At 38.2% G+C, this 18,883-nt stretch overlaps 1 protein-coding gene across 1 annotated transcript in view; it reads left to right on the top strand.

Annotated features, from left to right (window-relative positions):
* MAST4 (microtubule associated serine/threonine kinase family member 4) overlaps positions 1-18,883 on the top strand; it is a 277,440-nt gene that overhangs the window by 42,130 nt on the left and 216,427 nt on the right. The window contains exon 2 of the mRNA XM_014258860.2: positions 17,722-17,875. Coding sequence (XP_014114335.2) covers positions 17,722-17,875 — 154 coding nt within the window. The remainder of the gene's footprint in view (positions 1-17,721; positions 17,876-18,883) is intronic.

The following is an 18,883-nucleotide window of genomic DNA, read 5'->3' as shown; positions in this document are numbered from 1 at the left end:
ATGGTCAAAGAATCTCTTTGCAGCATAAAGGGAGAGAGATTTTGAAGAATGGAAGAAAATTCTCTCTGTGTATTTTATAGTCTTTCATTTTTCACTTTCTTTGTATCGAGTATTCCAGTTCCTTTTCTCATAAAGAACATTTCTTTGTGTCTTTGATACTCTGTATCTGTTCAGGTGCTAGCCCTGCCCAGTGTGGCAGCACATTTCAGTATGTTGGCTATGATCACAAAAGCTGATGGATGCAAGAGTCATGATTATGAACTATAAACCATCTTTGGAACCCCAGCAGTGCTGTGTAAGCCAGTAACTGTGGCCCCTAGCTCAGGCAATTGTAGTGGTCCTGTTGTCTAAAAATGTTGGTATAAGGTCCTGACATACAATTCCTCGGTATTTGTTGTCTAATTTTTTTTTGCTAAATCCTGACTGAAGTCAAATGGTAAGGCCTGGGAGCCCTATTCTGTCAGTTAGGGTCTTGATGATAAATGGGTAGTGTTGTTTTGAGGTACTGATGCTTTAGTGGCCTATTCTAATAAGTTTCTGGGCAACATGTTAAATTATGTGGAGTATAGACTTCTATATGCAGATTTCAGGTGCTTTGTGTCATCTGGATGATATGGGCTTTCCTCTTGTAAGATTTGTGAGCGGTGACTTTTGTATTTACCTGGAAAGCAAACAGCTTATGCCTGACTCATAAATGAGCTTGCAGTTGTTAGCAAAAGACAGCTTTCAGCCTCTCTCCTCATTTAGGCAAGCTGCTATTAAAAGTAGGATAGGGACTATTAGGGAATTCATTTTTCATAAGGCAAAAGAGAGAGACATGAAGATCTTCCCAAAAAGGGTTGACTCTGGTTGCATAAATCCAGTGTTTCAAAACGGTGAAAGAGTGATCAAATAATTTAATGAAAAAATTGAGTCTTAATATTTAAAGCTGATTTGTAAAACTTTCATGTTTGCACTTCACAGCTACAAGATAGAATACTGATCTTCAGTTTTCACCATGTTTGTACCATGGTTTAGCAATTGTAATTTGCTCTATGCTAACTGAAGTTTATTTCTGGTCTCTGAATATGTAGAAGTAAAACTCTGCCACTACTTAAGCCTGTATGATAGTGAAATAAACATGAGGTCATATCAGTAGACCAGCACACTTGATCAATATGGTTTTTCTTTTCTTGACTATAATGTGAAATTATAAAAGCTCACAAAGTGTACTTTTTGGTTGGTGGAGTCCCCAACGGTAAAGCTTGGTCTGTCCAGAGAGTTAATTTTCTTATGCCTGATGGCATAGCTCAAAATGCTGGCCGAGCTGTTTCTTAATAAATACAGCGCTCAATGTTGTGGCCTTTAAACTGCTGTGAGCCTAGGAGGGAGACTGCCCATGGAATTTTCTGTCTAAATGCCAAGCTGTCTTCAGCTATTGTGGAATACGAAAGTGCAGCAGTTCTTTACAGAAACTTCAGGGCAGCCCTCCAAAAAGTGGATAAGAATAAAGTTTAAGAAACTACATTTTTTTGAAAACCCTGCAAACTTCTTCTGATTAGATATAGGATTTTGACAATGAAAGTAAGAAAGGATGCCTTCAAGATAGGGAAACGGGCCTTTTGAATTTTAAGGATCTTCTTTTCTTTTCATGTACCAAACCTCCTCATTATGTTTGGTACTATCCTCAAGTATTGTCTTTCACTTACTGTGATCTGAGTTTTTCCTTCCATAATCTTCTGAAGACTCTTGGTGAGATGTTGAGGTAGGACGTGATAGCAATACTGCTGTCTCCCTTCTGTTTGCACTACATGTCTTTTTTTTGGGAGGGATCCTGCAAAGATCTGGTGGAACAGAGTCTAGTGTAATCCATAGCCTGGGGATGAGTGTGTGCCTCCTTGAGCTGGCTTTTTTGACAGAGCATACAATGTAGCATTTTTTGCCTTGTTAAATACTGGCTTGAAATGAGAGGAGGAAGTCAGTGGGTAAGTTGTGCATTTTATCTTTTGTTTCTTTAATTCTTTCAAGTCTGTATATCTTGGGGGGATGCAGTTGTCCGGTCAGTGTACTGTCTGGGCTTGGTTTTCCTGCTCTGCTGTGAGACAATTAGAAGGGAGGGAAAGGTCTGCCTTTCTCTAGTCACCTCAGTTGTGGTAAATTGTTCAGTGACTTAGTAAGCAGTGACCAGCTCAGCAGCTGGTAAAGTGTCCAATAGGGTCATATCCAATTGTCTGATTTTCTTTACTCTTTCATCTTGTCTGGAGAAACTGGAGTCCTTTCCTTCTCTGCAGTCAGATGGCTTTCCAAGATGGAGCCAGCTGGAAGAGCATGTTGCTGTTTGGGTAGTTGTCTTTTAGAGGCAGAGGAGATTTTTTATTGACCGAGACAGTCTTAAGACATTAAGCTCTGAGTTTAAGAAAGGTTATGGTGCTGAATTTAATGCAGACATTCTGCTGATCAGGCACTTCAGGATTTTTCTGTCAACATCAACACATTTCATCTAGGCATTTTTGTGATTGGACTGTTGGCTGTCTTAGAGGGCTATTCTCTTAGTAGTGATGCTAACTACACATACTGCTGTTGTGAGGACACACATCCATCTGTTGGCTGGCAGAGACTGCAGCCTCACATGTTGAACATCTCAGGACATCTTTCAGCAGTCTGTTCCTGAACATTTCCAGAATCTTAACTAAATGAGGAGAATGGGACAGAAATCTGTGACCAGATTTCTATTTTATACGTCTTTATAAAAATAAGTGGTTTACAGGCAGTGCATAATGAGCTGCATACCCTGAGGTCATTGTTCTGGAGATAAAACACCCAGCAGTGCCAGTCATCTTATGAGAGCAGTAAAGAGAAGCATATCTGCAATACAAACTAGAGAATAATGAAGACTCAAATGGTAATATGGAAGTATAAAAAAAAGTATTAAACATTAGGAGGTTTGTATTGCTTCATTCCTGATTCTTCTTTGCCTAACAGTGGCCTTGAGCTGCTTTCTTTCTTATACTTAGACCTGTAAATTAATTTAACTTCTGTAGTTATGGGAAATAGCATCTGCTGTGGAAGCATAGTGGCTACTTGTGAAGACACATGCCAAAGAGCATGGATGCAGTAGTGAATCCTGACTGAAGCTAAGATGTCTGTAAAGGGAGACAGACGAACTTGAATCAGGCAGGCAGGTAAAGGATGGAATTGCCTTTTCCTCTTCTTGCTGATTCCTCTTTGTTTCCTCCTGGCACCTGGGAAGTTTCTCCCCTGCCTGCCGCTTTGAGGAAGGTATGAGTAATGACACTCTGAACTTGGAGCCTGAGCTAAGGTTTTAGGAACTTATAAAGATTACTATTTTTGAGAAATGCTTTTACAGAGAAAATACGTGTTAGTTTTGGTTTGCTGCTCTAGTCAGGGTTTCTATCAGTACTGTACTTCTTAATGAGGCTATAATGTGTGTTTGAAACTACAGCATGGTAGTAGCCTAGAAGAGATTTACAGTCCTTCACATTCTTTAGCAGTTATTCATGGAGAGTCCATTGTTTCATGTTATTTTTGTGTGACCTCCTGTGTGCTGGCAGTGTAAGAGGTGAGACTGTAGGAAAGGCAGTTTAATTTATAGTCTTTGTATGGGGCATGAACAAATGTGGTGCAGCACCCTAAATCTTGCTGCATGGATGTTGTTCTGCACCTTTGCATCTGCAAAAATAGATGAAGCAGTAGTATTACCGGGGAGAGGATGGCTTGGGAATCCAAGTTAACAGCCTAAATATAAAGGATAATTTAGAGTGATTACATTTCTTATTAAACAGATATGCTATTAGTGCTAGTTCATAGATGATTTTATAAAAGAAGAGCAGGCATGTATATATTTTCTATCCATTTTCTTTGTTGGAAGGTTGCTGATTTCATTGTCTTTGGACAGCACAGTGTGTACTTGTTAGAGGAAAGAATTCCGGATCCTATGTTCCCTGGATGGGAAAGGACTGTGGAGGCAGCAGTCCTCCAGAGTAGATCCCTAACTGAGGTCTGAATGCCTTGGTTTATAGTATGTTTGGGATTCATAAAAAGGGCCTTGAAGTGTTTGATACTGACCTTCCAGGGGAGGAATGTGCTGCAGAAATATTGCATAGAGTTATTCCCTCCTGAGTGACTATGGTAAAGTATCTAAGCTGATTGCTTAGATGCTTGTAGTCTTCAAGAAACCAAATATTAAAGCTATATTCTGCCAAACCAATTAAATACTTAAACGGTATCATCATTATCATGGTGCAAAATATTTTTTTCTGTCTTTTCTAAATAGGTAAGGTAACATCCAAGTGCTCACTGAAGTACAAATTACTGTGGCATAGGTTTGAGATTCAAAGTTGTTTGCCCTCCTGTCCATAAGCTATTTATTATTACCAATCATTTTTTGAAGTTGCTATAAAAATAAAGATGAGGTCACTAAGAAACCAATTTGTGTATGCCAGTTGCTGTGCTTTACCTGTGTTTTTATTCTAAATTCCAAGTGGGGGTTGCATCAGTCATGGTTTAACCCCAACTGATCACTAAGTACCACACAGCTGCTCACTCACTCCACACTTTCCCACTGGGATGGGGGAGGGAATTGGAGAAAAGTAGAACACATGTGTTGAGGCAAGAACAGTTTAGTAATTGAAAGAAAGTAAAACATAGTAATAATAATCTTAATTTTGGCTTAAGATGATTCAATGTTTTTCATAGTTTTATTTAATAACTTTTAAATTTAGTATTAAAGATGTCCAGTTAATACAGCAGTTGAACATCACTAAAAAACTGGGTTAGCTCCCACAGTGATATGTAGTCACATAAGTCATAAATTTCAAAGCTTTTAGCATGGCATGTTTTTCCTAGTGAAATCTTGTTAGTATGGCTTAGCACGATTGTTTTATTTGAATTTCAGGTGATGGTATAGTGAATTACTGCTACCTACCAGAATCAAAGAAACCAACTAAAATAAAGTGAAACTGTACTGCAGGTGATAAAGATATATCTAAAGGAGATTCTGTTTCTATATATAGATGAAACTAAAGAAGTGTTCCTGATGTTATGTTAGAGTATTGCAAATTGCTTCTCCTAATACTTGAGAGAGCCTGAAAAATTAGATTGTGTGGCTTAAGAAATAAGTTGTCTTTGGCCTTCTTTATATTTATGACATGTTTGGTGCCAACATGTCAACTGTTTGAATGAAAAAAAGGTTATTTTCCAGACAACTTTGATTCTGTATAATTTTATTAGCCTTTTTATCCATTGTGCTGGCTTTCAGTGCTTTTAAATAAAATGTTCATTTTTCAAATCTGTGCTGTTACATGTTTTAGAAACTTCAGGTTTCTATCAACTGACAAATTTCTAAACCGTAGAAAAGGCAGTATCTTTGCCCTCTAATAGCTTTAATTTGTTTTCAGATTTTGAAATGCTAAAAATGCTTCTATATTTAGAAGCTGGTGATGTGGAATTACTCTAGTTTATAATCTCTGTAACTGTACACAGATTAAAGGACTGTGTGTGATTTAAAATTTTTGACGCTAGCTTAGACAACTTCTTTTGTTTTATGAAAGAAGTGGGGGTTCATCTGAATAAGAAGATGTAACCCTGAATACAGGACGAAGTATGGTGCTTACTTGAAATGAGTGCACAGAGCTGATTTACAAGTCAATTAAAAGTGCAGCTGCCTTTCAGGCAAGAGATATTGAGTTGTCCTTGATAACAGAAGGAGATTGTTGTCCCTCTTTTGACAGCACTCCTCTTTCACTAGTGGAAAGTGCAAAGAAAGTTGAAGTAACACCCTAACACAGTGTGAACATCATGCGTAGGATTGTACTCTATTTTTTTATTAAATCAGGTTACTTTAGGAAAAGATTGTTATAAAACCCTTCTCGTTGAGAGGTTACTACCATCTTGCAGATATTGTAGTGCTTCTGTGCTAAGTCCTGCAATGTAGACATTTAAACCAAACTTGCATTAAATTACTTACGAGATTCATGGTGATACCAATTAACTGCTATAATTTAGTATACGACTAATCCTTGTAATTTAGAGAGTTTTAAGTCATACTGAACTTCTAAGGAACTGTGTGTAAATCTCTGAGGTTATATGATCTGTAAATAAATCTCTAAAAGCCATACGTCTTCTTTTGCTGTTAATTTTAGATTTTCTGTATGAGGGTGAAAAAACCATAGCAGCTCTAAACAGTTTGTAAAAAATGCAGTAGTTGTTTAGATTTGGATCCTTTTAATATGTCTATTTTGTGGTTTAATACATGTATATACTAATGTCTGTTCTTTCAGATAAAATATGTGGTACATTCTGCTATCATTTCTTTGCCTAATGGGACTTAATATAGGATTTTTAAATAAGTAGATATCTTTCATTTTCTCAGCCATCAGTATAATTGTTTTAAATAGCTGCTTGTTTAATTGGAAAAGCCTGGATAAAAAAGACAGGACAAATAAGGGTAGGTCTACTTAATACATGTAGGTTTTAAAATGGGGCTGTTTAGAATGCATGGACAGTTACTTCCTTAGATTACACAAAGAATTAAATAGAGGGGTGGAGTATTTAAAATGATCCAGTGTCACCTGTCTGGTTACATTCTCACATGGTCTTCATGCTTTTTCCTAATTGTACTACTACTTAAAGTCATCAGGCTAAAAAAGAATAAAAATCTTTCTTAGGCCAGATAGTGTTAATAATCCCTTCTGGTAATGATAGACCTGGGTAAATTGTCTGAGACTGACAAATGGCAGTTTAGAGATGATTTGAAATGCAGTGGAGGCACTTAAAATTACCAACATGGTTCTTGAGTTTTGTCCTTAACTACAAATCTCTGCCAAATGCAAATTGGATTGTGCATCCTTGCGCTCAGATATTCTTACCCTTCTGATATTTTTTCTGCTAATTCTACTAGTGAGGCTAAAGGGGAAGCATCCCAGTCTCTGAAATCTGTGTTAGATGATGAGGGCAAAACTGTAAAGCTATCAAATAAATGCCTTATTCTAGTTTACTTTCAAACGAGTTCAGGAAAAGGGTTTTTCATGGCAGCTATTGTTCGGTAACTGCGCGTGCTGTCTTTCTCAGCACTGAATGGGAAAGAAAGAGATCAAAAAGCCCTTGTCTGCAAGGTCTCTTGTGGCGAGGCTGCATTATTTAAAAACTTAGGAGCGTGTTAAAGGCAAACTCAGGAAAAACCTGCATTTTCTGGATGTGCCTTTGCTGCTTGTTAAGCTTAATTAAGAAATACAAGGAGATACACCTACCAGTAATTATTACTAATTTGTGCTCAAGTTCACACATGCACATCACTAGTACATTGATCAAATAAAGCGTTTCTTTTCTCAATCAGACTGTAAATTTACAATGCAATCCCTTCACATAAATAATCTTGCTTTCATCTTGCATTGATTTATGGATCAACTTCAGCTCCATTACACGCTGAGAACCTTTTACTCCAAGCTCATTTCATCATGGGTTTCTCTCTTTTGTTTTGTACCTGCCTGGCATAAATGTGTTGTGGGTCCCTTTGATACGTTATTCCTAATGAAAGTGATGCTGAATTTGAAGCTTTTTGTGGCAAAATTGATTATTTAATATTGTAATGGCCTAAATAAAGAATAGTAAATTGAAAATATTTTTTTTTACTTATTTGTGAAGATTATATCACCCATTTTTAATGAGGTACCTGTGAATTGCTGTGGCTGGAATGCCTGATTATACTTAACGTTGCTTACTAGTTCTTAACACAATTCTTACTAGAAAGCTGCATATCAAATGTGTTTTTCATTAGTCAGAGGAGTAAGTTAATGAGTAGGAATTTTTTAAGCTGTTGAGAAGGTCCCTCAGATGCTGCATTACGGTCAAGAAGCTCTTGCTGTGCTTGAAACTATGGTTTTTCAGAGTGGTTTGTCACAGGGAGCTGGTGGAACCCGGAATGTTTTCAGTCTGCATTTTTATTTTTAATTTTGCTATAACTGAGGGAAAAGTGAGACCTAATTGAGCATGGATGGAGCAGATAGACTTGAATAAACAATTAGTTTTCTGAGGCTTCCAATGTGAAAGAATAAATGAAACCTTTATAGGTAGTCTAGGAGCTCATTGGTGAATGTGAATGGAAATAGATTTTATAAAGAACTGAACTGCTTTTGCTTCATTAGTATTCATGGTATAACAAAAAAACCTCACAACACACCACCTCTTTCCAGAGTATATGTATTCTCCTCTGGATTATTTTTTCCATGAGACAAATGATGATGGTGTCAACAACTGATGAAGATGAATAGGCTTGTTTCTTATGTATTTCAGGTTTGTTTTTTTTTTCAATTGAAAGTGACTTTGAAGGTTAGTTTTACTAAATTTTCATCCTGCTAGTTAGAGCCAGAAAAAAGTCTTTCTTAAAAATCTGTAGAAGAGCTGAAGCATTGGAGAGGTTTGAAAAATTTGTACATATGGATGCCTTCACATGCACAGAGTATAAATACTTATTTCCATGCATTTGTCATGGATTTCTTGACCTGTAAAAAGAATTTTAAAAATAATTAAGGATGAAAATGGTGCCTGTAATGTCTAAAATATCAAAGTTCTTTTTAGTTTGCTGTGTAGCTAATTCCTGCTTTCATTGAGAAATTAAGGAAATACTCAGTGTGGCTAGTATAATGTCTTTATCTAGGGCAGAGCACAGTGCATAGCTAATGCTACTAATGGCGCTGCATATGATAATAAGAAAATGAATACAGGCACAGAAAGCTGAAGAACAAAAAGCTGCCAAAGAGGTGGCTTTATCCACGGGAAGGTAAGAAAATAGTATTTTGTCACAGTATTAATAACTTTTGTTTAAACTTGGTGGTTCCTACTGTTTAGCTGAAAACTTTGTTGTCTTTGTTCTCTCACACTTCTTAAAGCAGATAAACCAGTGAAAACAAAACTACCCTCTGAAGTGGGTGCTGAGTGTTAGGAAGATGTGATTCTTGCAGCTGTCTGTTCCCTGCCCAGCCAAGTAGTTTCTTTGTGGGGATGCAGTGGGGGTCAGCCAGTGCTGCTCCTCAGTGTCCTTGGGCCTGCTGGAAGGACCAGGACTGCTGGGTTGATGCCTGCCCCTTAAACCTGCAGTGCCTTGTTACATCTGAAATGCTGTGTGGGGGTGTGGGTGTAGTTTTTCTTTTGCTGCAGGTTTCCAGCTCTTGTCCCTTTGCCCCGGCAAAGGTGTTATCCCAGGCCCCAGGAGCCACCCACCGGGTTTGTGGTTGGGTTGTGTCCTTGATTCCCCCCCAGACTGAATCAGGAGTGCTTCTGCCAGCTTTCTCTTGCTGCCTCCTGGCTACTCTGTGGGCCTTTTGCAACAGGAAGATGTAGCAGTTGTGACAGCACATTTCAACACCACAAAATGCTTTTTCCTGACAAGATGGCCATCAGGACAGGGGCAGGAAGGGAGTATCCTTCCTGCTGCATAGCAGTGGCATGCTCTGCTGCACATATGGGCAGCTAAGGGTAGATTTTCTTTTTTTTATCTTCATCAGATCACTTTTAAAAGCTGTGGAAGCAAAGGTAAAACATGAGTATGCTTCCTGATGCCCAGGCATTGCTTAGAGAGGCTGTACCACTGCAGAAAGGGGATTTTTCTTTTTCTATATTTTCTTTTTCTATATGGTACCCTTGCAGCAGAGCTGAGTGGGTTTGGCAGACCCCTGGGACACTGCTCTCTGTTTTCATGCTTTTTTTTTGATTAACTTCTCACACAGACTTCCTCACAGAATCTGCTGTTTTGGATCTGATCCCTCTGTGTCCTTCCTAGTAGGGCTGACCTGTTGAGCTGCTGCAGCCTTATCCTGGCTAGCAGCCTGTTTGTGATGCTTTGACTTCACTTTTTTAGAGTGCTGACAGTTTTCCCTGGTTTGGAAATTATGTTTTTTTTGTAAGAATCAGAAGGCCTTAGCACGTCATGTGCATTCCTGAGAAGATACCTGTATAAAATAAAAAAGGGTTGATTCTACCTGTAAGTAAATCCCTTTTAACCATGGGTTGAACTATATTTATTTAGAGCTGTGTTCTGGTTTCTGCTTATGTTTTTAGGGTCTTATAAGAGGTCTGCCAAACCTGCTATTTCTTAATCTTTTGATGTTTGTTAAAGCTGGGTGTGTAAATCCAAGGAGACTGAGGGCACTCTGAGTTATTGGAGGCAGTGCCTTCAACACAAATGCTGTTGCTTCCTTTGTTTCCTGGAAAGGGAGCAGTATAGACTGCTCACTCTGTGTGTCTGTGAGTCTGTGTGTACAGATGCAGCACACAGGAGGCTTTCAAGAACTGAAGGACTCTGCCATATTGTAACAAAACTGTTCCATCCTAACAAGGGTAAAGTAATAATTGGCTCAGACAGTAGTGTGCATGCATATTTATAGGCCACTTTTTTGGCCTTGTAGAATACTGTAAAGGCTGTGCTTCATTTTTCTGTGCAATCATGTGTAAATATGTTTATGAAAAAGGATTGGATGCAACCTGATTATTTTTTAGCATAGTCATAGCTGATACTTCAAATTTGTCTGAGTTGCATTTATTTGCTTTTAATTGACCAGACATCAAATTCGTTTTCAAGAAAAATACAATAGTTTTAAATTCAGATTTGCATTTCTAGAATGAGTGGGAAGTGGGTAGCAAGATAATGTGGTTATGTCTCTCTTGATCCTTAGCAGAATTCTTAAAATATTTCTTCTTTACCACCTAGGATATAATGGGTAAGATGCTATAGGAAAACATCATGACTTTGTTTGCTGATGCTCTTTATTCAACGTCATGTGTTCAGCATAATAAACTGGACAATTTTGAACAGTGACTTTAGATTTAAGCACTGTCTTTCTGCATATATGTGGAATGTAAAATCAATAAATGCAATGGTTAGAAGTGATGCTTTGTGAGCCGCAGAGCTTTACAGTGGGTTTCTTTTTACTTTGGTAAGGACATGTTTGCAGTGCTATTGTAGGTTGCATTTGTGTGTAAATCAAGTGTTGCTTTATGAATGATTAGCAGATTTCCCTGTAAACAAGACCTTTTCTGTCTCTAATCTTTTTCAATCCACAGAGAGCCTAGGTTCTTACTTTCCCTGTCTGCTGTAGCTGATGGACTGGTGTCACTGTCCTAACAAGGAAACTGGAGGTCATGGGGGGAAGTGAGATAATCCAAGGCTTGAAGTCTAGACTGGAATGACAGAAGCCACTAGGCTGGAGAACTAGTGAGGTCTTTCAGCCCAAGCTGAACAAGACCTTTCTCATGGAGAGGCAATGCTGAATTTAAGATATGTGGGATAAATAGTGATCTTCCTTCCTCATCTGTGGTGGTGGAAAAAATAACTGCTTGTTTTTGAGGCATTGTGGTAAGGAACAGGGTAAGAAATGGGATATTTCCTTGTACATTGAAATCCTTGTGGCCTGTTGAGTCTTCCTTTGTATCCACTCTTCACCTTCATTTTCCATGGCTTCTTGGAAGTGGTGCTAGTGTTTGGAGAAGTTTCCTTTTATCTCTGTGCCATAAATTATTTGTGGTTCTTCTGCAGAGGCTGCTCTGAGAGCTGTGGATATTCAGAATAGTTGCATAGTTCTCCAAACTGTACTCAAAACTAAGGTGGATTGATAATGCTTGTGGGTAAGGGGAATGTAGAGTATTTCAACTATCAGCTGATTGAAATGGAACTGTTGACAGTCTTGTTCAGGTGAAGTGTTTGATACAGATTTGTGGAGACTCAGGCAGCTCTAGATTGCTCAGGTTGCACCCACAAGCAGAATTCTTCAAAAGCTGATGTTGTTGTGACCAAAAGCAGTGGATTCCTGTGTGCTGCAGACATGAGTTACTGAAGGAGATCTGTGGAAATCTGTTTGCACCTCTGCTTGTGATGGTACTGTTAGATAGACTTCTTTTATATCTGTGTGATACACTATCACTGTGGCGTTTCCTCTTCAAGTCTAGCTTGGTTCTGCTGAGTTCTTGTCAGGCATCTGGAGTAACTAAACTGCACTATGCTCTTAATTGATTAAAGTGTATTTTTAAATGAATTTTTTTGTAAGGTATGGTGCTGTCTGTTAATAAGATCATATTCCGTGTTGCTCTCTGTGTCAGTGCAGCTAATCAAAACTCATGTATCTGTGCCAAATGTAATTAGACTTAGAGTATTTAAATAGTAAGAACATATCTCTTCCTTATGCCTAGTTGCAATGAGTTTGTATAGCTTGCATCAAAGAAAAGTGCTTTACTGGGCTATTGTGTTCAGCAACTGTGCTTAAAATGCTTGCAAAGGAGCCAGACAGAGAGGCAGCATGCTGAGAGGAGCCCAGTGAAAATAACATGAAGAAACAGACTGGTATATCAAAGCAGACTACTAGAAGCATAAAGGGTTAATCACTGAACTATTGGTGGGTCTTAGCATGCTTGCTTCTGGCATAGCTTACGTTTGAAGAGGCAAGAGCAGGAGGGATTTGTAAGGTTTGTGAAGCCATGCTCCTGTTAAGCATTTAACTTTACAATGAGAATTTTTAGTGAATGACTGAATCTCTCTTCCACATCAGGGAAACTTCCATACTTTTACCTGCATAGGGCTGGAGCCTGATGCTTTCTGACTTACTTAAACATCTGTGACTTGGCATATTTCTTGGCAACATACTTATTAGAATAATTTTCTTTGGGGACTTTGGATTGCTAATGGAAAAAAAATCCTAAACAGTAAAACTACACTGCATATTTTCTGCTTTTGATGCACTACATGTGAGAGTTTTCAGGTAATGGGTCTTTTTCTGGATTGGTGCTTGACTGGAGGAGACATAAAATGGGTGACAGTGCGCACGCCTTCTGTGGAAACTTTAGTGACTGAATATGGATATAAAGCATGACCTGATGTAGGAACAAATTGTGCTGCATTCAGGAGGAAGAAAATGGATTGCTTAATAGAACATCTTTGTTTGTATTTTTAAGACTGAATACTTGACCAGTATTTTCCAGTTTCTGTGGGAAGTAGGAATACTGCCTGTAGAGCAATTGAGGGAAGTTGGGGGTGAGGTAGTTTGGACAGTAAAACTGTAGTGGGTGTTGTAAAAAGAGTAGAGCTGATCATATGAGTTCAGGTCTTATTTCAATTTAATTTTTATTGGAAAAAGACACTCCATGTTGCAACACATCTCAGCAGCACAGAACAGCTTACTTTCCTTATCCTGGTTTATCAGTGTGATTGAATTCTCTTAGCTTCATTCACCTTGTACCACGAATTTTCTCTCTGAAATGCATTTTCTTTCTGACTGCCTCACTCCTCATTATGTACTCGGCTCAAATTGTGCTCCTGAACACTGATGCAAGGTCTTATTTTGAATCAGTTGTCATGTCCTTAATTTTCATAAGGACATGTGGGCTGACGTACTTGATGTGACTATTTGATGATATAATTATAAAGCCGAGAATTCATTCTAGCTTTAGAATAAATACATGATTGTAGATAGGTGGATTTAATGCTACTGAGGTTTTAAAAAAATATTAGTATAATCCTTTCTGAGTAGGTGAACTGTTAAAAGCCCATAGAACAGTATGGGAATAATTTTCTTCAGAGGAATGTATCTGATTCTATTCACACAGTAAATTAATAGCTTGAAAATACAGGAAAAAAATGTTTGAGAACATATTGATTCCTGTGTAACTGAAGGAGACTTTCACTCAAATTCCTTTCCTGTTTCTACAGGATCTCTAAATCTACGTGTAGAAGTCTATGGTAAGAATATTTTGATATTCTGCTCTATATAGTTTTTAAACCCTTCTCTTCTAATAATACTCTGTTCCTTTTTGTAAGGTTCATACGTGTGAGGGGAGCAAGAAGGGATTTGTGATTTTATCTCCTAAATTTTGCAGTGCTTCTGTAGAAATTCATCATACCTATGACATAAGCAGATAGATTTTTTTTTATCAAATGTATGGAAAAATGGATTGGAAGAAGTAAATATTGTAGATCAGTATGCTTGTCATAGGTTGGTGTTTGCTGTGTGTTTTCTGTCTTTCAAAGTGCCTTTGTTGAGAAGGTATTATTTAATGTTGGGGGAGGGAGGCTTTTAAATAAGTTAACTATCCATGCATTGTGAATATTAACAGCAGTCTGGTGGCGAGATGTGCACTGATTAAAAATCCCTCTCTAAGCAGCCTGTATACACTTTAAGGCTGACTTAACCCCCCTCATAATTTAAATACAGGGTACTGAAATACACTTGTTTTCACAGTTTTCATTTATCACTGTTTTCATTTTTTTAGCTTTAAAAACCTGCCCTCTGTTATCCCACTGCTCCCAAGGTCCTGAGGTGTTGAGAGAGTGGTATGGCTGCAGCCTGAGCGCAGTAATAAGACAGTGGGCAGAGCATGAGATAGCCAGATACTCAAGATGTAACATGAATGTGTGTGTCTGTTGGAAACTTCCTGCAGGGATCCTGCTATTGTATTCCCTGCAACTTGCTTCAAGCAAATTTGACTGATAAAAAAGGGGAACCAGCCAAATCCTGGTTAACCTGTTGTGTTTGCATGCTATGCAACATCAGCACATGTCCGTACAGCTAGTAAGTATGAAGTAAATACCAATAGAATGATGACTGTGGATGGGCAAAAGTGAGTGTTGAGAAAGCAGCAGCTTAATTAAAATAATTTAAAATATCTCTGGTAGAGTTTTAACTGTCTTCTAGATAGTTGCTTTAATGTTGTCCTGTGGGTAGCAGTGTCTGATCATCTGATAAGATGCACAACCTGAACTTCCACAGTGTGCAGGTTTCCAGGAGGTCTTTCAAATAACCGTTAACAACTTTGAATAGGTCTTGCTATTAGTTATCTACTTGAATTTGATGTAATCTTATTGGTGAATGATTGTAGTGTCTTTTTGACTGAATTAACCACTTTGTAGGATTTGAATATGTAAAAGATTACGCATCTTCAGAACCAGCTTTGTGTTCCAAGGAAGTAGTATCTGTATGTTTTCTGTAGGTTTCCTTGGACTCGAATGCTCTGCCTGTCAGGATAGGAAGGCAGTTCTGTTGAGGGCAGAAAGCCTCCTCATCTGCTGCAAATGCTTTTACTTGAAATGAGCTCTGAATAGGGGTATAAACCTCTGTTGCTATCTAGAGGGTAGCACAGGAAGGGAGCTTGCAAGCCTGGATCTTGCAAGCCTTCTGCAGTCCATTTCTCTCATATTTCCCAGGCATCCAGAGCTGTTTTGTCAAGGCTGTTAAGGGGTGTATCGTAATCTACTCTTCTTGGTTTACTGCAGTATCAGTTAGAATGTACAGATGCCTGTCATTTTACATGCTCTTAGGTTATTTTGGGCCTTTGGAAGCAAAAGTGAGTCTTTGAATAGCTTCCAGAAATACTTTGTTGATATATGTGTAATTGTTTCTGTGAAGCAAGAGTTGGCCATCAATATGAAAATACTAGATCTTGTACTTCCATCTTGTTTTTTTGTAGTGTTAGACCTTAAAAATGTCTTTTGGTGTGATAGAGTCACTTAGCAGCAAGAGGGTACCTTTGTGGGAGGATGCTGGCATCAAGACTATGAACTAATGGGGGCAAATGTTTAAACTGTCTTAGCTCTCAAACATCACACTTTTCTGAATCTGGGATAGCATCTTAATTATGAGTTGAAGACCTAGATGGTACTGTGCTGGTGTATAGAACTGTTTCAAAGTTTCTTCTGAAACCCTTAAAGTTGTGAAAGTGGAGCACAGCTTGATTGGAAATAATGACTTTAAAAAAGACTGCATGTTGTGGAATCCACAAATTGATTCATTGTGGGAGTGACTTGAACAATCATAAAGTTTGAATACCTGGTTAAAAGGGGAAAAAATAAGAGAATGGATGACGCAAAATTCTGTTATGTTGGTGTGAGTGCTAATGTGCATGTATTGATTCTTTTTTTTCCGTCTGTGGTTTAAAATTTTGGTGAAACTTAGTTCAGGAAAAAATAGATTTAAAATGTGGTTGGTTACTTTGAAGTGTGAACCTGTTTCAAGAAAGAGCATGAATTTTTGCCAGTAACTCACCTAAAGCCTTGATGGGATCATGTAATTTTTAGATGCTTGGACTAATTTGGAGTGTAGAACTAAACAATCTCTGAGATCCATCAGTCAGTAAGCAGTTTGAGTATTTGCTTTTAGACTTACATGAAAGACTCTCAATATGGTGTTTTTTCAGAAGTTAGCTGTTACCAGTTGCTTCCTTTTTAAAAGAGTAATTCATATTTAAGTTTTAAATTCACCTTTGTGAGGTGTCTTAGAAGTCGTAAATACAAATATTTGTGACATGCCCATGTTTGTGAAAGATGAATAGTAACAATGGTTAACTAAACATTCTTTGTGACCCCAGAACCACTCAGTTTAGGAAACAGCTAAAGGCATGGGCTGTGAGTTAATCAAATACTTCAGTGTCTGTTGTGAACATGAATGAGTCTTAATATACTGAATAAGTAGATTCAGAAATCAGTTGCATTTCTTGATGCATTAGAAGTGTGTGTACATTTCCAACTAGCTGCATATTTGATTAAAGAAACCTTTAAAACAAACCCCAAAACTAATCAAAATTAATCTGAAATATTGAATACATAGGGAACTAAACATGGGATTCAAAAATGCTTTTTAGGGAGGATGGTACATGCTGTGGGATTAACTGTAAGGAAGAATGGGCTTTGCTGTGCAAAGGTTCATAGGTGTTTCTGGTGACCTTGACTCATTCCTTTCAGTGGACAAAAAGGATGAAAGAGTCAGGTATGCAGGTTATGCTAGATTTTCTGGCTGGTAAGTCTCAGTACATGAACTGTAAAAATATAAGACCTAGATGTGCTTGACTTCCTAAAAAATTGTTTGAATTAGGGTTTAAATGTTACAGAAAAAAAAGTTCAAATGGTTTTTCAAAATGACACTATGCCACTGCAGCATTTACCGGAGAAAGAGGCTTGTAAAACTTTTTCTACTTCGCATACTTGCATACCCTGCTTTTTTAGTATTTTTACTTTCTTAGTATTTTCTCACATGCATTTTGTCTTGTTTTTGTGGATTTAATCAAATATTGAGGCATTAGATATATTGTCAAGACCAGGCAGCTAAAATGCTTTGTGGATATGACAGGAACCCAGTCTGAAGAATGAGGATCTGTATTTTCACTAAACTTCAAAGTCAGTGTAAATGAATGTGCCTTTTATAAACAGGATAATTTAATTTTTTTCTCACTGGCGTTGATAAATCTGTTTGTTATTATTTCCTTGGACTGGGCAGTGGTTTACAGTTTGTTGATAGTGCAGTGCCATCTAGTGACTGCTGACATAGATGTGGGGAAAACCTGTCAAAGAAAAACGTTTGAAGAGCTGGTCACTATTTGGAGTAGGTTTCCAGATAAGGTGGTTCACAACTGCAGAAATGCTGCTTTATGGAAGGCTGAATAAGTTGAACTATGATCCTTTGTATCTTGAGAGGGGACCTCTGTGAAAGATGCTGTTTGTGTGAGAGTGGTTGGAGGTGGTGTGAACTGTTCAAGAGGAGAATGGCTTTCTTACACAGCCAAATACAAATCTGTCACTTGCAAAGTTTTCCTTTTAAGTTAGCAAATTAATTACCTTAAGATCTTTGGGACCTAATTTTTTCACAAATGCTATCATAATCTTTAGTTTAAATTAGATCACATTTTCTTTTCAATGAAGGTAAGCGTTTAAACAGTATAGGTATATGTATTTTTTTTGTTGCTTTTTTGCAGCTTGATCACATATTATCACCTCCACCTATGCCTTTCCGAAAATCCAGTAGTCCTGAAGTATCTTCTGGCCTTGGAAAGTCTCCTAAATTTAAGAGGCAGTTGAGTGAAGATGGGAGACAGCTCAGAAGAGGAAGCCTTGGAGGAGCTCTGACTGGTGAGTTTGGGGCATGTGTAACGTCACCTGGATTAGCGGTTGTGGAGCTGATGGCACCTTGACCCTTGGTGTTTGCCTTGTGGTTGAGCTCTTTGGGATAGGTGTGAGCTCCACCTAGAGTTTCCATAAATCTCTTCCATGTGTGTTCCCTCACTGTTAGTGAGATGAATCATATTTGAGGTTCTGCCTCTAGGGGCTGCTGAGAGGTGTTCAAGCACAGCCTGAAAATCACCTGTTTTGAGATTTGCATGACTATGGCATTTATCTTGCTGACTCATGTGCATCCATCCATGCGATCACCTGCATCTTGCTTCTTCAAGGAGTTGAAGTGCATGGATGGTGCCTTTAGACTTGATTTCATTAAAGAAAATGTGATTTGGCATCATTTATGTGATGAAATATTCATGGGGAGGAACAGCATTACCAACTAGCTGCAAAGCTGTGGACTGCAGCTTCTCCTCTGTGCAGAGGAAGCAGGATGCTTGAGGAGGGCTCAGGTTTTCCCCTCCCTGGTAGCATCTTGTAGATATGTCCTGGTATTGTGACTGTGTACTGGTACCTCTGTGGCAGTAATGGTTACTGAAGAGTGATTGGTTTTGATTATGAAGCAAATTAAATATAAAAAAATAGGGACTTCATGTATTTCAAGAAAAATAATTTTTAAATTCACTAGAATATGAATTAAGATGGTCCTAAGGTACATAATGGCTAATAATTAGAGGAATTTGTTGTACTTAATGAGAGGGACAACAGATTTCAGTAAATTTACTGGAAGATAGAAATTTCACAGAATAACAGAACATGCTAAGTTGGAAGAGACTCACAAGGATCATAAAGTCCAACTGGCCCTGCACAGCATCATCCCCAGGACTCACACCATGTGTCTGAGAGCATCTTGAACTGTGTCATGATTGGTGCTGTGAGCACTTCCCTGGGGAGCCTGTTCCAGTGCCTGACCTCCCCTGGGTGAAGAGCCTTTTCCAGATATCCAACCTAAACCTCCCCTGG

This window comes from Pseudopodoces humilis, chromosome 4 (assembly GCF_049639895.1).
Source record: "Pseudopodoces humilis isolate 2021_Gansu_Grassland_sample_001 chromosome 4, ASM4963989v1, whole genome shotgun sequence".
In the NCBI taxonomy this organism is placed as follows: domain Eukaryota; kingdom Metazoa; phylum Chordata; class Aves; order Passeriformes; family Paridae; genus Pseudopodoces; species Pseudopodoces humilis.
Note: the sequence above shows the minus strand (reverse complement) of the source record. Positions and strands in the feature narration are given on the sequence as shown.